The 24,193-nt window shown below is 39.5% G+C and overlaps 2 protein-coding genes across 5 annotated transcripts in view; both read right to left on the reverse strand.

Moving 5' to 3' along the window:
• Positions 1–207: 207 nt before the first annotated feature.
• On the reverse strand, positions 208–14,993 carry slc17a6b (solute carrier family 17 member 6b). Of its 3 annotated transcripts, none has more exons than XM_074666483.1 (13): positions 14,978–14,993; positions 14,098–14,256; positions 12,333–12,588; positions 11,575–11,693; positions 9,634–9,748; positions 8,201–8,288; positions 8,002–8,088; positions 7,342–7,484; positions 7,016–7,165; positions 6,488–6,620; positions 6,020–6,130; positions 3,452–3,579; positions 208–3,325 (listed from the first exon to the last, which is right to left on the reverse strand). In XM_074666483.1, the coding sequence occupies exons 2-13, from the start codon at positions 14,169–14,171 to the stop codon at positions 2,984–2,986; spliced, it is 1,746 nt and encodes a 581-aa protein (XP_074522584.1). In that variant the 5' UTR covers positions 14,172–14,256; positions 14,978–14,993; the 3' UTR covers positions 208–2,983. The 3 variants fall into 3 exon arrangements, with proteins under 3 accessions (XP_074522584.1, XP_074522583.1, XP_074522582.1); XM_074666482.1 differs by lacking the exon at positions 14,978–14,993 and adding an exon at positions 14,355–14,852; XM_074666481.1 differs by lacking the exon at positions 14,978–14,993 and having other exon boundaries at positions 14,098–14,852.
• Positions 14,994–16,374: 1,381 nt separating this feature from the next.
• ano5b (anoctamin 5b) overlaps positions 16,375–24,193 on the reverse strand; it is a 32,140-nt gene continuing 24,321 nt past the window's right edge. Inside the window, exons 10-21 of one of the 2 annotated variants that reach the window (XM_074666426.1) lie at positions 23,458–23,563; positions 23,173–23,233; positions 22,624–22,775; positions 22,444–22,518; positions 22,110–22,335; positions 21,597–21,778; positions 21,265–21,362; positions 20,354–20,484; positions 20,022–20,227; positions 19,637–19,824; positions 18,564–18,669; positions 16,375–18,453 (exon numbers count right to left, since the gene is read on the reverse strand). In XM_074666426.1, coding sequence (XP_074522527.1) covers positions 18,229–18,453; positions 18,564–18,669; positions 19,637–19,824; positions 20,022–20,227; positions 20,354–20,484; positions 21,265–21,362; positions 21,597–21,778; positions 22,110–22,335; positions 22,444–22,518; positions 22,624–22,775; positions 23,173–23,233; positions 23,458–23,563 — 1,756 coding nt within the window. In that variant the 3' untranslated portion in view covers positions 16,375–18,228. The remainder of the gene's footprint in view (positions 18,454–18,563; positions 18,670–19,636; positions 19,825–20,021; positions 20,228–20,353; positions 20,485–21,264; positions 21,363–21,596; positions 21,779–22,109; positions 22,336–22,443; positions 22,519–22,623; positions 22,776–23,172; positions 23,234–23,457; positions 23,564–24,193) is intronic. The other variant, XM_074666427.1, reaches the window with a different exon arrangement.

The raw sequence follows: 24,193 nt of genomic DNA on the forward strand, positions 1-24,193 counted from the left end.
CAGAGCTCTAAGAAGCATGTGTACTGAACCTGCAGACATCACCTTCAAACATCGGCTTCAGGTGACCGCAGTCACAGCTTCAGGTGAAAATTATTGTTAATTCCATTGTTGTAAATTTGTTGCAAAAAACACTGCACTTCTATATACTTAAGTTCTAAGCTCTTTCACCATGCTTTCTTTGATACAGTTACAAAAAATCACATGAGGCGGAAAGATTTGTTCACTTTCTTTTTTATCAAAAAGGATATATAGTATTTCACCTTGACATCAACAAACCTCTCAATTTACACAGCAACAGAAGCCATTGAACCACACTGTAACTTTAGAGGCACAAAAACAGGAAACTTTTTAAGTACTCCAGGCTGCACATTTGTCATTTCTGAAAATGCAGATTCACCATTTCATCGAATATTGTGACAGTGGGTTATACAAGCGAGGGGTGAGGTACATGTGGTTAAGCAGGGCAAGAGGGGGTCCAGCCACAGAATGAGGGACAGAAGGACATTCGTTAAACTAAAAACAGGAAGAGAGAAAGAGAGAGAAACAGAGACAGAGAGGGCAAGAGAGGAAACGACAGCACACAGCCTATGTGGACCACACAGAAACAAAAACACGTAGAAGACGAGCGACCGCCTCTCAGACGGAGCTCTTTATCATTCTCATCTGGTGAGCAGCCCTGTCACAAACTCTTTGAAGATGTTTGTGTTGGACTCTATTACTATATCTTTGTACATATATTTCTATATTTTTTCTTTACAAGTGTTATTTTCTATATTAGTTATCACAAAAAACACGACTCTTAAAACAAATGTGTAAAAAACAGTTACATAATGACTGTTCGTGACCAGAACTGTTACTATGGACTTATTGCTTTGTACATTGAGTAATGCTTGGTGCCACCTGCACACTGAGGGGTCCACATGCTGGACCCTTGCTGCTGATGGTCTGTACTGCCTTAAATATGTCTGACTTCCTGCTAAAACCAAGTTCTGATTTTCACCTTTGGTTGATTGTGCAAAGAAATTGAAGCATCAGTAACAGTTTCTGAGACAAAGACAAATACATTTGAAATCAAAGGAAAGACAAATAAAAATAAAAAAAATAAAACAAAAAATGACATACAACAAATTTCACATTGTTCCATGCATAAATACACATCCACACACATCGATATTGTGAAGTCCAGACAAGTTCAAAACAAAACAAACTTGGCCCCCTTCAGACCTTTTCAGTGTAAGTGCAGAATGAGGACAAAACAGATCCTGCAGTTTGTGTTCACTCATCTTTGAATTTTGGAGCATAAGACACTAAAGCAGGCTTCAGAAAGTAAAGGCAGATTGTTATATTTATATACGTAATGTATCACCTTACTTCCACTTTGTAAGGAGAATAGAGGAATGTACGTTATTCTTCTGTTACAGTGAATGTAATGCAAAGTGTTTCTTGATGACATTCATAAACTTCTTCTACTAATATCTCATATAATAGGATTTTTGTAGTCCTTTCACTGGTCTAAATGCTTTAAAGAAAACAAGTTTTTCAATGTGCTTCTCACTATAAAAGAAAGGGATACTGCAGAAATAGTCTTCTATTCAGCAGTTTTTGTTCATTCTTGACTTTGTACTTTTGATCACTTCTGACCTGTTTCAGGCGGGTCGTGTTAAACTGAAAAAAGTAATATCACTTTTTTTTTTGTTGACCAACATTTAGATGACAACCTGTTTTTTTCCATACAGTCCTGATGAAAAACTAATAAATAAATAAATATTTTACTCAGCTGTTTTAAACTTTGATTGTACTCGGTTTTCCCCAAATATTGATGTTTCAGGGAAACAGTATGCTAGAGACTCCAACCTTTGCATCAGAGCTCATCCACTCAGTCATGATCATCTCTAGCTGACTTTATCTCTTTAATAAATTTTATTAGGTGAGCTACTACCATACTGAATTTGGTTTGACTGTAGTTCCATAAGCTTTTGAATTGCACAAACCCTTTCATATAGTTGTTTGCGACCATAAAATTCTTTAACCTAGAAACTCTTGTACATAATATTTGTTCTATCTCTTCTTTTTAATATATTTCTTTAAAGAGACAAATCTAACAACAATGCATTGGTGCAGCCAGACTTTGAAAGGCTTAAAGGTGATGTGGACTGTAACCACAAGCACAGCCTTGCGCTGGTTGCAGAAGCTGAAATCAAAACAGCTGAGTTACAAAATAATGTGTCGAATGTCGCAAACGTTTGAAAAACTTTTTTACCTTTTATGTGTGTGTAAACAAACAGTTATTCATTATGCCACTCATCACACCTATACAGTAGATCACTTGGTTTTTAAATGACACACACCCACCCAACCACACACACACACACACACACACACACACACACACACACACACACACACACACACAAAGCCGATGACACCAGAACAAAAAACAATCGTCATATTGTGCATTAAAAGTACACGCTACTCTGAGTGCATTCAGGAGAGGTACAGTACAATCTATAACCACGTAGTGTCTACTTTCTGTTCACAACGCTGTGCAGTAACATGTTTATACACTGATGGCTGGCTGGTAGGATGCTGCACTGCTCAAAGTTACTCTCTAAAGTAAGGGGTTGGTTCTAAATAACCCTAAAGTCTTCAGTGAGGTCAGGAAGCCTCAGCTGATGGGATGGAAATGTTTACGCACAATTGCACTCCCATTTAGTATATCTATTATCAATATGCATAATGATACATTTACAGACTGCCAAATTGTTATGTGTTACACCTCTATTTATCAAATATCTTTTAATCCTTTAAACATTTAGAAATTTTTACATTAAACTGATACTTTTGCAGAGTTATTTTTTAGAATTTGTGCAAACAATAGGACAATGGGTTGTAATTTTACTCATTATTTATTATCTTTTATGACTAAACAGATGTACACTCAGGAAAATAAGTCTACTCATGAGTCAATGTATGTGTGTTTGGTCTAGGAGTATCCCTCATCCTGCCTGTATCCATAGCTAGCTCCCTGTGCTTCTTCCTGGACGTATTCCTCCGTCTTCTCCCAGCCTGAAGCCCAGCCTCCGTTCACCTGCGTGGTTGCACCGTACGATTTGGCCGGAGCTGCAAAGGCACCGTAACTTTGGGTAATGTCGCCTGTCTCTTCTGCCAGCTCGTCCTCATCTATGAAGCCACACTTTTCTTCACTGGTGAGTTCTGGATCAGCCCATGGCTGTTTTTCTCCTGACGCAAATATACCATAGAAAATCACTCCCCCATAATGCACCAGTGAGGCTATCAGGAACACATACTGCCACTCCTCTCGAGTCTGCAGAGGGAAACAAAAAGCTCCTTTAAATTTGAATGTTTTTAAGTATTTCCTTCAACCATCCAGTGCAGTCATAACAGGAAGTTCATTACAGTGTTTTTGGCGCAGTATGGGAGGAGCGCTTACCTTGTTCTTTGTCATTGTTCCAACAATTAGTGGGCACACCATTCCAGACAGGGTACCCACACCATTTGAGATGCCCATCAGGATGCTGGCATAGCGTGGTGCAATGTCCAGGTGATTGACATTAAAGCCTGATGGAGCACATGACAAATAAATAAATAAGATTAAAGTATTATTGATTCTGAGTGTTAACAAGGCCAGGGAACCAGATTCAGACCATGAATGAAGAGAACCACTGTGATAGAGTAAACAGAGGCAGGACACAGATTTAGATAAAAGCACTACTAACGGTCAGTGACCATCTTGTATCAGAAATAGGCAGCAACCCGCACATCCTTCTTTTCCTCCCCCCGCTCTGACTGGCTGAATGAGTAAGTGTCCTAGCGAGCTGCCTCACACTGCCTGCCTTCCAGATCCCCTGAGACAGCTAGCACTGAATTATTAAACACTCCAGCAGAGAGCTCAAGACAACAGGCAAGAATCTGATTTTTGCACACAGTCACAGACCTCTGCATCCTTTATTACGAAGTGTAAACATGAGAGGATCTCTTGAACTAATGGCCAAGAAGAGCTGCAAGCTTTATTTTGGCAGTGAACACATATGTGTCACAAGAAAAATCAGTAATCAGAATTTCTCTATGCTTCTGTTGCTAATACTGTTTTAGCCATGTGCTGGTGTATTCCCCCTATAATGTAAAATTCTCAATGTAGGTCAAAAGTCAAGTAGTCTCCAATGAAAATACTCTGGGCTCGCCCCCAAAAGTCTGCTCAGTTTGTATAATGAAAAAACAACACAACAGGAACTTTGAATAATGTGCAATGGTCTGTGCTCAAATAGAGAAAGTAGAGAAAGTCTACTGCTTTAAAAAAAGAAAAAAATAAGAAAAGATGAAGCATCTCTTTTATGGACAACACTCAGCTGCTTTCTCCTGGAACTGAATTAGTACTATTGCAAATGAGTTATGAAAAATAAATTTTCCATTAAGGCATTTAAAACTGACTATCATTTCCTGTGATTATTCATTGCAAGTGAAGGCTGAAATCAAAACAGAACTGACATTCTTGCATATTGAGTATCTTAACTTAGTGTAAAATTAATACTGGAAACAGAGGGTAATATTTAGTATTTCCTGAACATCACATCTTTTTAACAAGGAAACACTAGCTTTCAAACCTCTGTGAAAGTATAACTTGTTGTTTTACACATCAGTTTTGAATTTCTCAAACATAAAATGGACATTTGGTGGAAAGCTATGCTGAAAATGCATTAGTTGTATTTTTTGAGTTTGCAGGTATGTGACTAATTCCCTTAAATTAATCTACTAGATATTAAAAACAATAAACCCCAGTAATAAAGGCTGTCAACCTCGGTTGTCTATGAACAGTAAATGCAATAAAAGCAACTTTCACAAAAAGAGTTTTTCCCTATATGTACACACTGATCCCTTTTAAATGTGGCTAACTATCCCCTCTTATACTTCCTTACTTCATTGGACCATCTGCTAATAAAAATACAAACAAGCTACATCACGATCCATTGAAAATGCTTCAAGGTAGATCTATTTTAATTGCACTCCCTCGCCACCTTCTGGCATGGAGTCTTGCGCACACTGCCACAATGACTTTGAGCAAGGTGTGTGTTTTTGTTTTGAAATTAAAAGGAGATCAGATAGAAACAAATTTTCTTTGTTCAAGACAACTGGATACAGTACATTAACTACGTGCCGAGGTAATGTGTTTATCAGTACATTTACATAGCAATATGGTTTGAAACGTGACATCAAGCAAACATTGTAGTCGTTGGCGAGTGCTATTGTTTGCCTGGTGTTCTGACGTATCTATACCCTAACTTGACAACAAGTTAAACACTGTCAGTATGTATGTAGTTTAGTAGATGTCTATATTTATTGCACCTGGCAGCCAGATGCTCTAAGAAATGTCTGTAATGTGTAACATTAATAAATCTTGGTTATGTCCTCCCAGTCATCTACCAAGCAGAACTATCATAACCTCACTCTTCATTTTACTCTGAAGTTTGATCGGACCATTGCAGAATAACTGCTGCATGTGGGTTGAAATGAACATTATCACAAACAGTTCAGTCTTAGCCCTAAGCTTGTGCACTGTCGCTTTCCTGTGTAGCTTTCCTCTGCTCTTCTGTCCTTTTTTTTGTCTGACAGTTAGGCTCCAAGGTTCACCATCACTACAAAATTAATCACGGGAATCGTTTTCAGCAGAGAAAAACACGAATACATCTTCTCACTTTTAAACTTCGTCAGCCGGTGTGGTGTTGTCATAGAGAACTAGACATGCCATAAATCAATCTGTTCCTGCCTGACCCGATCATGAGACTAAGAAGTAGCTATTTAAAATAACCTGTAATATTGGTGCTGATAACCTCATTTTAAAGTGTGCATTACTATCAGATATATTTCTAGAAGGGAGACTTATGCAAGATCGCTTAGAAAATCCTCATAGCCCCTTTAAAATTACTACTCAACACTGATATAAGTAATTTACATTACACATATTGAAAAGTAAAGTTTCTAAAATCTAGTTCTATGATCTAACCTGATATGGCGAATCCACTGAAGCCCACTGCCAGCACCAGGAAGGAGATGGCCACCCCTTTGCTGTGAGAATATCCGACCACCAGCAGCAATGTAGCCTCCATGCCAAATCCTGTCAGGGACAGACAGCAGGTCACACACGCACACACACATACACACAGAGCCACACAATGCCCATGGGCTGTTGATGACCAGCGTGCCAATTAAATTAAGTCTCATGCACAGTCTGCACTCAATTACATAAGTGTCAGATATGAAATCAATGTACAGTCACAATCAGCTTGGTGTTTAAGTATTGAACAAATAGATCTTTCACAAAATGATAAAAACAACCATCTCCCATACTGAATCCAGTGGAGAACAAATGAAAAGAGAGCAGTATGGATCTAACACCCTGAAAGTCACACCCTGTCGCTGTGCAAAGAGAGGTGTTGAAAATGAGACTTCACCCTGAGTTCAGGTTTCTCACCTCCACAGTTCATGATTTTCCTTACGGTGGTAGTCGACAGGATGTTCTGGCTGCGCAGGTAGTCGGCCAGCTGGCCACCGATTGGCACAATGATGGTCATCACTAAATGAGGCAGAGCAGACAGTATGCCGACCTGCAGGCGCACACAAAACATCAACCAAATCAGACTCAGTGTCATATGATAATAATACATACATAGATTATGACATGAACTACACTGGACATTTCATTTTTTTATGACCTTTAGATGTTTAAACATACTTAATGGGAGTCATCGCCAAAAGTAACAGTTTTCCCTTTATAATTATTGTGCATCAGTTCAGTTCATGAGAAAAGGCCGCAGGCCACCAATTTCACAGACATCGATTTTGTTAATGATCCATTCCAGGAACAAACCATTACATGCTCTGCTCTTCAACGTCTGTTCCCAAAACACGTTTGTTTTCCTTCATAGCATTTGTTTATGTTGTTTGGTGATCACATATTGAGTTTTTGCACTTCTCTTTGTCCAGTTTACATTTTACTCACCTTGCTAATCTCAAAGCCAAATACTTCCTCAAAGTATGCAGGTTGGCTGATCAGCAGCAAGTAAAATGTCCAGCTCCTGCAGAAGTTGGCCACAATGATTGCATAGACTGGCATTGAGGTGAAGAACTTCCTCCAGGGTGTCTTAAATTTCTGGAACAGGTTCATACAATAGATTAGCTACAATTTTGGACATCCATTACTGTTCATTACCAAGAGGAGAATCAGGAGTGTTAATGTGTAGAATTTAGTGTCAATACTGCTTCTTTCTTTGAACAGACACATTGTTATTTCATTTCCTGGTACATGTTTGGCATGTTGCTCCTCACCTCTGCAGGACCCGCTAGCCTGGCACTCTCCCCGATGCTCTCCTCAATGTAGCAGCGCTCCTCATCGCTGATGGTCGGGTGTTCAGCAGGACTTTCATAGGACACCAAGATCCAGAACATGTACCAGAAGATGCCAAAGCATCCTGTATACCACAGAGAAATAACACATGAGAGCATTAAAAAGAAACAGAAGAAGTATAGCTGATATTTTTTGGCCTCAAGTACACATGCAGTCCCCCCCAAACACGCATACACACTCATTCATACAGGAGTGTTTGGCAGGCTGATCTTTCCAAAATGCCTGAGAGAATAAAACCCAGACAGGAAAGCTAACTGTATTCAGCCTAGAGAGGGAGAGAGGCAGGGGGTTATTTATTGCCACACCCAAACACCAAGGGAAGGAAATCAATAGACAGTCTGCCTGGATGAAGCCATTTGACTTTCACGGGACTGTCTGATCGTTGAACTCTTCGAGTTTCAACACAGCTTAAAGCAGCTTTAGTTTTTCATTTATTCCCCAAGTATCTATGTTTCTACTACTAGTATCATTGTGCTAATTTCCCCCAGAAGTAGACCAAATATCTCATTCCCTTGGACAATGTACATATTCACGCCTGCATGCACTTATATTACACACAATCCCTCATTAGTCAGTCTTACCATAGACATAGAACACAGAGGACCAGCCCGAGTACTGAACCAGGATCCCAGCCAGAGGCATTGCTATCACAGCACCAGCATATGATCCTGACAGAAAGTGAGACAGTTTAAAAGCACAGTCATATGCAGCAAATTATGATGCAACATCAATTCTGAAACCTGTTTAAAAAAATTCATCAGGATAAAAATAAAAAATTACCACAGAATGAGATGGTGGCCAGGCGACTCCTCTCTAGAGGTGGGGCCCATTTACTCCAGATACCATGACAGGCAGGATAGGTCACGCCCTGAATATAGCAAATAGTTAATGCATGTTATAGATCAGAGTACAGAAACGCACAACGGGTGGCTGAACTTCATTGTTTGTGCCTATCATATTGAGCAAAAAGTTTCTCGTTATCAGGAATTTTGTTTAAGACTTGTACACATTTAATGAGAGCAGTTGATACTCTGTGTCAGCTTGTGATAGGACCCCACAAGCTTAGGTTTGACACAAATACTATACAAGCAACAGTTATGTTTATTTGCTTCATTATTGATTGAACCAACCAGGTTTCTTAATATTGAATAATGCTGTCAGTATAAATACAAACAAAACATGGCTCATTCTCCATAATCTTGTACAGCCAGAGGCACTTTAATGCTCTAAGCTCTAGTTCTATTTTCAAATGATTCATGGTTTAAGATTCAGTTGAGACAGGCTGCCCTTTTGGTCATAAGCCGATATAACAGATATCTAGTTCAATAACTCACAAATATTAACATCTTCACCCCTTTAATTACAATGAACAAATTGTGCGGAACCAGAGGACCTGATGAGCTGTTCATGGAGCCAAGTAGCCCTGTATCTATTAAATGTTCATCAGCTGCTAATGTGAGCATAATGTGTTGACGTAAAATCAGTCTGCATGGACTTTCTTTATAAAGCAGTGTTATCAATCTTAAGAGAAGAAAATATCACTCATTAGCATCAGATTGTTTACCATGCCCGCCGTCAGGATAAAGTGTTTAAAATGTTACCTGAAAGCACTAAAAATCAGAAAAAGGCAGCAACATTTTCATTTTCAATAACATTATCTATACAAAAAGATGCCCATAAACAGCCTTATAGTTGCATGTCATATCTCTTTATTGGTCCATATGTAAGCAGTACTGCCTGCTCTTTGTTGTTTTACTGCACAGCAGGGAGAAATCTGTGTTTCATGTTTCACTACAAAACCTCAGGATTAATGTGCTCTGCCTTCAGCATTTTTTCTTGCTATCAATCTGTTAACTGACACTCTGCTGTTGTTTTTCCAGGATACTAAGTGTGACAGCATAAACTGAGCTGGGCAATCCCATAAACAATCAGTTGTTGTAGGGCTGGATCAATACAAATTATCTCACATTTCCTCTTGCTGAATATCCAGTGCATGTTACAGTCTTGCTTTTGCTTTCTCGTGGAGGAACATTTAAGGGAGGTCCCTTTTTGTAATTTGGACTAATGCAAAGCCACAAAAAGAGAAGATCATATTTGGCATGTTATCTTGATGTTCTCTTCACATGGGGTATTTTGAGAACTGCTTCTGTTTGGTTACAACATTGCGTCATTACTGAAAAGGGGGTTTATTGTTGATGTTTAAGTTCTCTTACCTCAACCAGTCCTTGTAATATCCTCACAAAAATGACACACCCATAATGAACTCGGGCAGCTGAGGGAATGAACATGTTGAGTGTGGACGTCAGGACTATGGCTGCTCCAAATACCCTGAAAAGATTGAATGCATTTTAAATAAAACATTTCAAATATGGCACACACACCCATCCTCCCTCCCTCATAATTATTTCAACAGCACCAATGGTGTCATTAAAGGTGATAATTCAGCTTTGTGTCATCGTGACAAGAAACAGTGCAGTGAAATATCACTTCTGATGAAATATAATCTTATTTTTAAAGAAAAGAATATTATTGGCCTTGGGCTTTTTAATTAGCCTTCATACTAAAAATGCCATCAATTTATCGGCCTATTTTATACATGAGGTCTACAAATCACCTGTCTATGTATTTTTAAATATGGTAGAAAACAGGATTTCATTATGTGCCTAGCAGGAGCACGCTGCTACGCATTTCGGGGTCGCTCTTTGTTCGGATTGGCCGTGAATCACTTGCGCACGTCATACGTCACTGAAAGAAATTTATTGAACTGGAGAACGTGAGGTTCATGCGTATGTGTCGCTCAGCAAGCTTATTCTCCTCGGGACTGTTCGAGAAATACATTTCGCCTGTGAATGACATTTAGGCTTATTTCAGAGGTGTGATGTAGCAACGTGCATTTTATAATTTTATTCGCCAGCCTTTCCTTTAAACATTTAGGCTTCTTAGTGACAGTTAGGCCATTAAATCAGGAAGTCTATCACTGGTTAAAGGCACACAGCTCAAAGAACAAGCTGTACCTAATCATACGATGAGGAAACGTGTTCTTTGTTTATGAATGAAATTATTCTGCTCTGAGGCACGGGAGCCATCCATAAACACCAAGCTGTTTCTCATTTCTGTCACATCCTCTCGTCCCTTTCACCTACACGCGGGGGGCAAACCCTAATCCGGTTGAGACTCCTGTTAGGCACGAGACCAATTGATTCGATTACATCCGCGTGTCAGTCTATAAGACGGGAAACAGCAAGGCTGTGAATTAATGTGCACTGAAAAAATAGACAGGCTGCACCTACGTGAGATTTTGACTACCAGGTGGCTAAGCAATACTTGCCCGACGTGGCTTAACGTGAAGAGCACATATGATTCGATAATATCAATCAAGGTATCCATTTAAGTATTTAAATGGTACAGGTATGCTATATTCTGGCCTTAGAAATGTACGAATAAACGGGAGGCATTTTGCCTGGCTTGATTAACTCATATTGTTCAGCCTAAAATAACATGTTTTAGCTCCTGTATCGACATATAATCCCTAAAATGTTGAGTGGAATACATTTTTGTAAATATTTATGGCCTATCCGGGGCAGTATTACGTAGGCCTAATCATAATGTACGGCGCGTTGGCTCGTGTAAATTAAAGCCTCTGGCGACATGACAAAGTCTGGTCTCCACGCCCTGAGAGAGTGCCAGATTAGACCGATCCCCCGAGGGAGCTCATTAACAGGTGGCAGAGAGCCCTGAACCCGGGCAGCAGGCCTGCTAGTACGCTGCCTCCCAGCAGCTCGGATCACATGACTGTCTGCAGCCTTTATGAGGGGCATACTCTGCATAAAACTGCGAATTCATTGCGCTTAAAACAAAGGCAAGGATGACGCCATTTTTATGTCTGCCTCGGCTATTTTTATTTATTTGATTAGCCTATTTATTGTCAATTTATTAATTTATTTTTGATTGACTGTTTTTCATTTTCGTTTCCTGCATTTGTAGAAGTAGCTAAACAATTGATGAGAAAGAAGCTTTCAGTCTTGCCAACTGTTCTGTCATCCTGCAAAGTAGGCCAAAAATCTTCTTTTTAAAAAATGTTAGTGCTTCATCTGCCGAATGAAAGCCTCTATGTAGTAGTTTATTTATGGAGCTTCACTGGGAGAGCCGCCTACCTGTTTGCTGCCAGCCTGGAGGAGATGTATCCCCCCGGGATCTGTGTCACGATGTAGCCCCAGAAAAAAGAGCCGTGAATCAGCCCCACCGTCTCAGGATCCCAGTTGAACTTGGCTTTCTAGTGGATCAAATGGAAAACGTAACCACTACAATATTTTATGATGGGAAAACACCATTTTTTGTTTCATCATGTGCTGTGGCATCAGTATTATTTTCATTCAAGACTCAAACGAACAGACTGACGTGAAGACAGGCCTGTTTATTTTCCTTTAGGCCTGAAACAGTCAGGTGATATTTATTTGATAAACATAACCAATTCGTTTAAGCGGAACTGTCAGAATAAAAACACTTAAAATAGACTTAATACAATGACAAAGCGTTATGTTTGCTCCTTCAGAGCCTGTTTCATGCGTTATAGGTTGATGTCAGCTCACGTGTGTGAACACATGGGCATGCAGACTAGCTTTCAATTCAGCCCAAGTTACATTTAAAATCTGAAATCTGTCTCATTTAGGTTTACAATAGTGTAACTGATTATTGCTTAATCTGTGAAGAGAACCTTTATTTAATTGTGATAAGCCTATTTTAAACGAATCATTACTAAAGAAGGCATGTTTTAAAATGGGCTCACGTGCTTTTCTCTGACTAACATTTGCTGGAGTCCTGGGGCATGTTCAGAGTTTGATTTTTTTTTTTTATAGTAAAAAATGCCTTTTTTCTACGTTTTTTTTGACGTCATGGTGGCTCGTTACCACACCTCTTTTATGATGATCTTGCCGTTCTGGTGGATGGTGCTGTTGTTGACCATGCCTACGATGGCCACGCCCAGGTTACACCGGATCCCGAAGGAGATGCAGAAGCCCAGGCCGCTAAGGATGGCGATGATATAGCGGCGCGGCAGACCGAAGCAATTACAGTCACACAGAGGGGGTTTCTTCTCTGCGGCCTCCCGGGGCCTCCCGTCCTCCGTCAGTTCTATCACCTCCCCGGTTTTCTGCTTCCTCTCCATCACCCTGCAGAAGCCGGGGGAGCATAGGGTATATCATGTGTGCCCCTATAAAGTAACCTGGTGAATCCTACAAAAAACTTAATGTTATGACAGCAGGAATAGTTCAGGTAGGTTTTTTTTATAGGCCACCATTTTCGCTGATATGGTTTATCGTATGAGTACGAGAGGCTTAGAGGGGTTGTATCCTGATTTTCTTGAAGCAGTCAAGAAAACGAAGGAAGCATTTCATTCAGAATCACCAGTAGGCTGCCATCGTTAAGAGGCCTCTCCTGCTTTGGGGTTTTCATCAGAAGGCCAGTGTAATAAAAGCTTAATATTTCATCATTGTTTGCCAAAAAAAATGAATAACTCACACAGACAGAAAAAAAAAGAAATTGACATGAAGCTGAGATCAGGCAAACACGTTCCTCACTGTACCGCATTGCAGCAGCCCGCTCACTTTCACTCATTAGCATTCGCGGGACCGAGCAGCAGCAGCTACACACACACACACACACACACACACACACACACATACACACACACACACACACACACACACACACACACACACACACACACACACACACACACACACACACACACAATGGGCATTCCTCAAAGTAAGTTTTTTTTTTCCTGCAGGAACGTCGCATTTTCACACCACACGCAGGGTAACCAAAATTCGGACCCGGGGGTAAAATAACAACCTTTATCTGCAAACGAATCGCAAGCAGCATCATTCTAGAATCATTTTAGAATTTAAAGTAAAATGAAATGTATGTGGTGACATCAAAGGCCTCGACCAATAAATAAAATATCACGGAAAACACAGCAGCTGCGTTTTCCTTAAGAACCCCATCTCGTCAAAATGTGTGCTCTTTGTCGTTACATCTACATGACTTTTAATGATTTCCATTCCTACAAGATGAATAAAACACGCCCATTTTCCATATAACGCGTGCAAGACACAAATGGTTGCCCCACAAAGCAGTACCCGTATATTTCCACTGTAGGAATAACAATTTTGTGTAGATACAGACACCAGCAATATGTCTTCAAAGACACCTTCGTTTAAAAAAAGAAACACTTTATTGTCAAACGACAAAAATGATTGGTTTTACCATATTTGACACAGAAAACGTTTTTTTTATGATTCGTGCGTCACTGGGTTCTTAAGGTACTATGAAACGTGACTATTATTCATGAATGAATCCCAAAAATCGCGCGTGGCCCGCACGTCCTACCCAACCTGTCTGCTAATGAGATTCACGCACAGGCCCCGCATCAGGAAGGGCACACACTCACACACACTAACATGCCCACACACATACACACTTGATTGCATAATTTCCTCCACACTTCTAGAGGCGTGACTAGAGATCCCTGTTAGTAGTTAAACATTTTTAGCGGCAAGCCAACCTGCACGCCCTCCTTAGTTGTTTTTTATCCAAGCATGCCAACCATCACACTTTGACACGAAGAAACTGGCACACGCCACCCCTGACAAGGAAAACAAAATGCGTTTCCTTACCTGTGCATATGACCCAGGGCCTTCCCTGCAAATTCCTTCACCCCCGCCGTGGCACTCATCTTCACGGACTCCATGTCCAGTTTCTATGTGTAGGCCTATTTCTCGCTTATTTTACTGCTTATTCGTCATGTTACGGCGCAGGATGGCCGACCGCAGCGGCTACAAGGAAAACAACAAACCAAGTTATAACCTGTCTGAGTCCAGATGAGGCGATGATTTCAGAAGTCGGGGTCTGATTTTAACAATCAAAGACCTACAGCAAAAACGCCTTCGCGTAAAGAATTAAACGAGCAGTGCGCCTTCTTCCACCACCAACTCCTCTCCTGCCTCGCGCACAGGAGCCGCGCGCTCTGCCATCACGACGAAAACAAGAAGGAAGATGAATTAACAGCCACTGTCGTATTGGACCCGCGTGTCCACGGCAGAGAAAAGGAGAGAGAGGATGAATTAAAAATGAAAAAAAAGAAAAGAAGTTTAAAAGGCAGCAGTGGGTGTTTGAAGTGGCTTCAGTGAATCAAAGAGGGAGTGAGGCTGGCTCGTGTCTCCTGTGGTGAGCGCAGGTTCATCTGACGTCGTGTTTCAGCACCGAGGTCAGCGACAGCAGCTCCGCGTGCAACAACTGTGATCTGTACAACCGCTAATAATCAGAGTGACAATAAAACATACAAAGAATGATTTTTTTTAAGTCCTCCCCACTTGATTATTTTAAAAGCACGTGAAGTGTTAGGATTAGAAATAATATATTTCAACCAATCGTTTTTATCACAGGGCCTTTCGTGCTGTGGGGATTTCTTTTTACGCCTTATGTCGATCTGTTCATTTTAATTTTGCGTTTTTATGCTTCTAAAATTACACAAAAAACAAGGACAGTTATCCTCACATGTAAGCAGCAGCTCTCCTGTGGGCGGTGCTATGGAAACCAAACGAGCAGGAGTGGATTTCCCTCCAACATAGAAAAAAAAAATCCCTCCCTGAATGTAGGAATCCATCAATAATTGATGCCGCTCCCATATCCAATTTCTCCTTCCGTAACCACATATTTACACAGAGTAAGGGCCAAGGATTTGGATAGATTTTTATTTAGAGATCTATTTTTCATGAGATTTGAAATGATTTGTTTGTGCGTTTCAAGCATTTTCAGATTATATCGTGCCAGCGAGAAGCATTCGTATGCACATCATATTACAGATGAATTAAAAACACACCCGTTATATTTCAATCAATAGATCATACATGTTAAACAATAAGACAAAAAGGGAGGGAAAAGAAAAAACGACGTTTCTTGTCATTTCTTGGTATGGGGCACCATCTGGTGGTCATGCATCACACTAAGTTTCCATTTAAGCTAATAAGAGCTAATCCCTTTTTTTTCTTCCTTGTATGCCTTTTTGGAATAAAATTTACTTGCATTTATCTTTATTTTATCAATACATCGTTTGACCTATGCAGGGGTTTTAGAGTAACATGTCCTTGTACACAGTTTTTAAATGCATTTTGCACTGAAGAGTAGGTAGGCTACTAAAGTGATTTATAAAGGCAGTTTACAGCGAAGTTGTCATACAGTAATGTCTCTTGAATATCTGAGTTATTGAGCTCGGTGTCTGCACCGAGTTTGACTCTGAAAGGGTGTTTCCTCTTATCACACGTGAAATGCTTTTTTTGTCCCCCAGCTACAACACTGTAGTGCTCACATAAATAGGATTTTGTGACATCTAGTGGTAAAAGAAGTACCCCAGCTTCTCCTTAAAAACAAGTAATGCCAACACAAAATACCTAAAATATCAGTCACTACTTCTGCAGTTTGACTCATTTCAGAGTTTAAGCTCAAGATCATGTAAGAACATCCTATTGCTGTAGGTTGACTGTGGATCCAACTTTAGCAACTTAGAAAATAAAAGGAATTCAGGAAATTCTAGAGAATTAACTTAAATTAAGTAGCAATCTTGTGTCTCCCTTGAAACAGATTTTTTTTACTTTTTATTTCATAAGTGTGTAGAGAGTGTGGGATTTTGAGAATTCTTGATAAGTTAATTGAACTTATTCATGCAAAAATAATTAAGATAAAATATTCCTAGGAGCAGAGGGAGCAGTCCTGTCATGTCTACTTTTAGTCACATCTGTTCGACTTTTGAGATCCTGTTTTTCATCACTGTCAATATGTATTTACTTGTACTTGTACAAATAAAACAGTAGAATTAAACCTTTTTTCATATATTTTTTATATTTATTGAGAATATTAACAGCTTTAGTGCATTTCTGTACTTTAGGCTACAGTAAACTCAAACTCTAACAGAAAAATATTTACATGACTTGAACTCATGCGCATCATATCAAACAAAACAACTACTTTGCAACAGCAGCAACAACAAATGATATGGACCAGGTATAGAATTCAGATAGGAAACATCTGTTACAAAATTATACAACAAGTAAACACTGACTGTTAAGGCATTTGTTTGTTGGAAAAATGCATCATGCACCATGCTGGATCCCACTCTGAAACACCTTCACACATTGCATGACTTCTGCAACCTTTATTTACAAATGATGCTCAACAAACTTTAGATAGTTTCATCCTGAGATTGGAGTCGGCCTGACTTGGTCAGATATAATCTGCTGATAGCCAGAAAAGTATTCGCATCATTAGCAGTGTAAATTGTTAAAAAAAAAAAAGTTTCCATAAAATTTCAGAAAGATTTAAATGCACATGTAGCTTGATAAGGTTAAAAAACACATTGGACCTCTTTGGACATAATAGCTTAAAGCCTATTTTATTTTGTAAATTAGGATTAACTGTCTTAGTTAATACTACTTTACTGGTTCTTTAAGAGGCTATGAATAACAGAACACTAAATACAAATTTAGATGTCATATTCACATTGTTAAAAAGATCTTAAATAGGATTGTACAGTTACTTTTAAAGTTAGAGCAGAAACAGATCAATAAATTAACTGTCACTACTTATTTTAATAGAAAGCGTATTCTGTTTATCTACAGCAAAACATAACTAGCAATCACCTTCCCTCACGTTATCCAAAAAAAAAAAAAAAGAAGAAGAACAGGAAGTGTTTCTGCTGTCTGTTCATCAGTGGAATGAATTCTCTGACTGTTTTTGCCCCATGAAGACTTCAGTGACCTGACATCTGAAACAGAATATCAGCTTTTCACCACCATACTATACCAAAAAGAGGAGTTAATCATGAATAAAGAAGCAGTAAACCAGGCACATGATCAGTTTACGCTCTGATACAGACTGATTGTTTTAAAGCAGAAAACCTGAAAAGAGCTTTTGCAACATTTCCTTCATGTGCTGCCCTTTTTTTTGGCAGAAATCAAAGAGTTGGTCCCATAGTAAGTTGGAGATGGATTTGGAGGACAGGACTGCAGAATCTGAAAGTCCTGGAATACCATCACATGTCTGATTGTTACAGTATCACTGCAGTATGATGGAGGTACTTGGTTCTATAATGCACAGTTCATATAAGCATTCCTCTTGACATAATACACAAAAACAATCTTACAGTCCAGCCATAGATCTATAGAGCATTCTGAGGAATAATTAACCAACTAATAACACTTTTAGTACTTACATTTGCTTCTTATTCAAACTTGTGAGAGTTTTTTTTAACATTCTAAGTTGTATTGGAGATGAAAATTGATGTGAGACATCTACCCATAAAGTTAGTTAGTAAGGTTTTGTTTTTTAACCACAATCCTAATTCAGACATTTTTACAACAAACACATAACTTCTTCTCTGAACATTTGCATCCTTTATCTTTTACTGGAACAGTCACATGCAGAAAAAAAATATCTCAAATGATATAAATATCACTTAAGTTGACGTTTAACATCACAAACTTTGACTCTATCAGCACATAAAGAGATTTTTTTCACAGCAGTGACCAAAGGACAGTTTGAAGGCATCACAGAGAGAATAGTTTAAGCTGCAGTTACAATCTTTTCTTATCTTTTTTATTGCACAGAAACTTTTCTTCACATAAGAAGCAGATTTTTTCTGATTCTTCGACACAGATCCTAATATAGGAGTCCATTCAGCATGAACACATAACAGCGTTTAAATTTCACAGACACAAGCCCTTGTTGGTCAAAGTTCTGCTGTGAATAAGTAGCTACAGGCACTCAGACAGCACTTCATGCTTGTCTGTCATGGATGACCTCTCCGACTGTGGCTCTGTGATGAAACTGGCACTCAGCTGCATTTTGAGCTTCTCCACCTCATAGTTATGCAGGTATTCTTGAACCATGAAGCGTTCGCATTTTATCCTGGCCTTCACGTCAGAGGGGACATCAGGTATCATCCAGGCCACGAAGAACTTCACCACAAAGACCACGTGCTGCAGGGAAAGCATGAAGTATTATCGTTAAAGTTGTGATGTGTTTCTGGCATCAATCCTCAACATTAGTTATTGAGTCAGAAGTGTCAGTGAAAGCAGTGTTTTCTTACTTCCATGATAATAATGAAGGCCATTTTGGCTGCCAGGATGTGCCAAAACTGCATGGTGTGAGCGTACGCCTTTTCATGGCCCGGAGGGTAACGGTAGTCACGGTATCTGTTGAAAAACACAAACAGTGGGGCATTATGTAGGTAGTAATGAAACATTAATGTAATCACATCACAATATGGTGGAACAAGTGCATGCCAGTAAAGGTAGATAACTTTTAACGCTCGCCTTTTTTGTTTACCTCTCAATTATCTCCTTTTTTCCAAGTCTGAGCTCAAATAGACTTCTCCCTCTAGTTCTGCCTCCTCGGTTCTTTTTGTAATATCTCTCTATTACTTTTTTTTGTTTTTGTATTATCCCCTCTCGTCTTTATGCTAATGTTTCAGGGGACATAACAGGCCATATGTAAGGTTAATGTAACTTATTCCTGGAGCATAAGTTTGTATACCAGTATAGAGAGATGAGCTTCTTCGCTGAGTGCCTGGTTGAATCACAAGTACCTTGTTACTTTAAAACTGTTGGACTAACAAACACATATGAGAACTTAAACTAGGTCTATGACCACCTTAAATTCAGACACTTGGGCAAAAGCAAAAAGTGTTGTTAGAATTTTCATGGTGACTGTGACTGATGCTTTTTGAATCAACAATAACTTACCAAGTTGAGAGAAGTACGTTACTTGTAAACACAACTTTAGCTGATGCATTAAAAATGTTATTATGGGATACTTCGGCAGCTATCAGAGCAGCACTAGTGCTTAGTTGTGCGGTGTATTTTGTCAAGTCTCAAACTTTCACTCCTCTGAACCTTTTTTGATTCTCATGAAGAACACATGTCACTTCTCAGCAGCTTCACTTCACTGCTACATGCTAACAAGGGGCAAAATCTCTCCTACAAGAAATTACAATCAGATGATGTTTATATGTGGATGTGCAACCTAAAGCTACCCCTAAAATATTACTTAGTTATTCACAAGTTGTCTGTATGATAATGTCATAAGCTTAATATTACAGCCCCTAAAGCTTCCAATAATAAGCCAATCTGAGCTGCATAAAAGCTCTCAAAGCCCAAATACCTGCAGGTGCTGGTGGAGTTAGCAAACCAGTAGTCTTGTTCCTCTGGCATGTTGTCCTTATGTATCTCTGAGATGTTGAATACTGACAGACTGTTGCTAATGTAGCCACTCATGTTGGCATCTTTACTGTAAGCATACAGGTAGACCAAACGGGGGATCATGTCGGATGTAAATGCCACAATGAAAGCCTGTGACAAATGAAAGCACAAAGGGTTGTTGTAGAAAGCTTTTTCATCTGATGTTAAAATCAGTGATGCATCAACAATTTAAAATACTAATATCTGTGACAAATTAAACATAAATGCAGACACAGATTAGTTTGTAATTAGCGCAAAAAGCAAAACTCCTGAAAGAAAGAAGCACACCTTAGGCATAAAGCACTTACATTGGTAACAACAGACAAAAGGGCCACTGCGTTGAGGATTTCCTGCCAGGCTCCAATGTTTCGGGCTTTGGATGCTACAGGTCGTCTGAACTGGGTCGTGAACTTCCAGGCATCCACTCTGATCTCCAGGATGTTGTTGAACAGAGCCAGGAGTGGAGCCAGGGGGAAAGAGGCCACAAACAGAGTGATGAACCCAAACTGGACCACTGGAATGACACACAGGACACAGCGATCAGACTCAGTCTACGCATTACAACACATCTTACAGCCAGTGATCCTCCTCCTCCTCCTCTCAGATGTGTATCCTAAACACAGTCAGTGAGGTATCTCACCCATCTCCAAATACTCGTAGAACAATCCCAGCTGGCTGAAGTTCTGCAGGACGTTGTCTTGCTCCCAGCGGCTGTAGTGGTTCTCAGGATTGTGCCGTGCTTTTCTGCTGCTCCACCAGTTACAAATCAACCTGTGAAGACAACCAGAGAGAAGAAACTAGTGTCAAACTACTCAGACTGAACTGTGAGACTTACACAAAGCCAATTAGACATTTTAGGAGACTGACAGCGATTAGACTATCGACAAAATGAAAAAATGAAGACCAACTTGTGTTCTAAAAAGTTTCACCAAGCAAACTTTATATAATATTATTGTACAAGCTTTTTGGTATTTCTAGCAAGAGCAATTCATGGCTTTCCCCCGATCTCTTGCCTCATGAAAGGTGATGCTAAATGTTATAGATGATAGATGGATGGATGGATAGAAACACAGCATTTTCAGTAGCATTTCTAGTCTACCTACTTGTATTTAAAGCCATCTTGCCAAAAACTTTATTCACTTTTAAAAATCCTAAATCAGAGGTGGCAGGCTGAACCAGGATTGGGTTTGTAGCCTATAGAGCATCTGAATGATACTTAAATGCAAATGTAGAAGATGTGCCCCAGTTTGTTCCACACAGTCAAAAAAAATCTGACTCCAAAAGGCTCAAACTTGACCTAAATTTGCTTGATATACTGTGTTAGTACTTTTATAAACACCACCTTGATGGCGAAGCTTATCTATCTCACTTTGTGAAAATATATTGTTCTATCTGGTGAATTTTCCCCATGACTATGTGTTATGTGTGCAAGTGATCACAGGTGATGTCAGACATGCTCTAGATGTGAGTAGACTTTCTTTGATGTTGTTCCTTTATAACTTCTGTGTTTTTGAGGTCAGCAGAGAATGATGGGAAAAGACTTAGACTCACGGTAACAGGGCTTCTTGAATGTTCCCCCACAGCTGTTTTCCCACCATAACGATCACTAGCTGTGTCGTCAGCTCGATCAGGCAGCCTCCGGGGTCACACTGGGACAAAAAAAAGAGATTTGTGCTCATAAAACACAGTTTTACATAATGCTCTACCTGTCTAAAGCATCTGACCGCAAAGCTATCCCGCTTTTTATTCATCACAGATAACAACTTGTTTGTTTTGCAGGGATACTTACTCAAAGAAATCAGTCAGCTCAGTAAACAAAGTAGCTCTGATCAATATTCTGTTTGAGGCAGTGTGTTGAGCTTTGATGATCAAGAAAAACTCACCTCCTCATTCCTCAGTTTGCTCCATTTTTTGCCAAACATATAAGAGTAGTCTTTAGGGTAGCCCACAAATTTGCCTTTGAAGAAGGCCACATAGAAACATGAGGAGTAGTAGTTGACGAACTGGAAGAGGAACATTTTCATGGTCAACCTGTTCTCATATTCCAGGTGGGTCTTTGGTATTTCTGCAGGAGGGAACAGTAGGTTAGTAACACTGGGGTGGTGGATACTGATTTTTGGCAGTTCATGAGACCACTGACACTTGAATGCATATGAATTTCATCAGAGTTAACATCTGAAGGTCTCAGGGAGAAAAAAAAAACCTTCTTTGCAATTGAATTAATAATATTTTAAGTACTTTTGTTTGTGGTGGAAACACGCCTTCAAAGTAAACCTGGATGACTTCTGCCAGGCTGTTGTTTGATCGAAACAATACATCATTTGCTGCCATGAAAGGTAGACTGACGCTCCATCTAATTTAGAAATGAGTTTTAAAGCTATTAAAGGTTAGTTTACCCATATCAGTGATCCAAACAGCCACCCTCTCGTAAAAGAAGTTGAGGATCATGATGATGACAAAGTTGATGCAAGAGGCAGTGACAGAAGTGGCCAGCTGTGGAGTGATGAATCTGCCCACCAGCTGGATCTTCCTCATGGGATCTTTAATGATACTGGCAAAGGCAGCGTACACAGCCAACCTGTACGCTATGACCCCAATAATACAGGCCACAATCAGAGAAATCTGTGGGGAACACACGTTAGTTTTCAGGCATGGATATTGACTTATCTTGTATTGTTGTAATTTGTTAAGAGGCATGCATACAAAACACACAAGATGACGTGTAGTTACCCAGAATAATACTGTGGTTGCTGAGAGGCAGAAGCGTGCACACTTGCTGGTGATGGGAAGATATGGCTCCATTTCCTAAAAGATCAGTCCCATGTTATCATGGCTTTTTGTTCTTATGTTATAATTTTTCTTATAGGTTTTTGTCATATTTGTTTTCCTGTTTAAAAGAAGTTTCATTACCTGTGTGATTTTGTTCAGCCTCTTGTTAGTGCAGCGGATCTCAAACTCAGGCCGGATCTGAAGCTGTTGTTGTTCCTCTTCAAAGTCCACCAAGTCCCACTCGTACTCCAGCCGGGCCTGACGCCGTTTCCAGAACTCCAGAAACAGAGTTACTGTTGGATCAATTCAAAGAAATGGACAAAAGTTGTAAGATTACAATTTGAGGATCACCTCCAATAATCAGATACTGCTTTGTGAAGAGAACTTAGTCTCATGTTGTTTGGGATGGACTTGTTATGACCTTAAACTTGTTGTGCTTTTGCACTGAGTGGAAACAGAGAGTGCCTGTGTTGGGTTTGGGAGTGTGATGCTTTTATTAAGTGTTTCCATGACTCTTCTTGGCTCACTGTTGAACATGAGGCCAGTTTCTTGGCCTATAGTTTATAAGACAGAACTGTAACTGTGCCAGGCATGAAAGGAGGTTGATGTCTGAATGTGAAAACCTGTGTCATACGAGGGGACTAAGAAAGGTTGAATGCAGCAAGAGTGAGAGCATGAATCAACACTTACCCCAAATCCCCATGAATATGGCAAAGAATACGGTTCCCTCATTATCAAACAGATGAGATTGCTGGGAATGAAAATATGAAGGAGAATTAATCCTTCTGAGGTTAGAACTACACTGAATGTTAGCATAGTGGCACGCAGTAGACACAGCAGGGAACACTTTGCAGCAGATATAAGGAGCATTATTTGTATTAAACATGTCTATAATTACACCACAGTTTACAGTACGTATTTCAAGTAACTACCGAGTTTAAAATGCTGTCAAATTAACACATGGTAATGTTTTACCCAGGAGGAGAGACAAGTGGAGCTGAGCTTCCAGAAAGGACACTTTTTATCACACAGTGGACACATCACAATCCTGCCTCCAATATCAGGGTTGCAGATTTCTTGGCTAAATGGAAGAGAAAAAGATAAATAAATGTTGTGAACAAAAAGCAGTATCTCTTGAAACGTGATAATAAGGCATTCAGTTTGAATGACCTCACAATTTATGAGAATACCACAGTCATGTTAGATAGCTTGAAAGTTATTACACTATAAGGACAAAAACAGGGGACACCTCTGTCAAACAGTTTTTTTGTAATTCTGATATGAGGCTGTTTTTCTGAGGGTTTGGCTTCTTAGTCCTTTGGTGCAACAACATACAGTGTTGTAAAAGAAGAATATGTGAGGAAGAGGTGTCTGGGAAATTAAGTCTTGATATTGACAAAAAAAAAAAAAGAATCCAGAAAGTCCTGCTTCAAATTAAGTGGTTCAGAAAAAGAAATGTCTCCTTCAAATGGGATCATGAATCTGCCTTTAAGCATGGAAAGATTTTTAAAAGACTAATACAGTCTAGGTCTTGTCCAGGGTCTGACAAGCACAAAAACAGTTTCAGAACTAAAGTGCTGGTCTAAAATTCATTCAGCACACAGTAAAGTAATACACTTTTTAAATCTACATTAAAATGAGATTATTTTTTACTTTGCTATAACTCTAACCTGCAAAGTGTCATCTTTAAGATTTTTTTCAATTTTTTTTT

This window comes from Halichoeres trimaculatus, unplaced genomic scaffold, assembly GCF_033239565.1.
Source record: "Halichoeres trimaculatus isolate MK-OKI-2021-1 unplaced genomic scaffold, fHalTri1.1 fHalTri1_scaffold_3, whole genome shotgun sequence".
NCBI classification, from domain to species: Eukaryota; Metazoa; Chordata; class Actinopteri; order Labriformes; family Labridae; genus Halichoeres; species Halichoeres trimaculatus.

Excerpts from the sequence above, each read along its gene's own strand:
- slc17a6b (XM_074666483.1), bottom strand. The coding sequence starts at position 14,171 with ATGGAGTCCGTGAAGATGAGTGCCACGGCGGGGGTGAAGGAATTTGCA. Across the intron at positions 11,694-12,332 it reads GCAAGATCATCATAAAAGAG|AAAGCCAAGTTCAACTGGGA; the intron begins GTGTGGTAACGA and ends TTGATCCACTAG. Across the intron at positions 3,580-6,019 it reads CAGTGGATTCGCCATATCAG|GCTTTAATGTCAATCACCTG; the intron begins GTTAGATCATAG and ends GTGCTCCATCAG.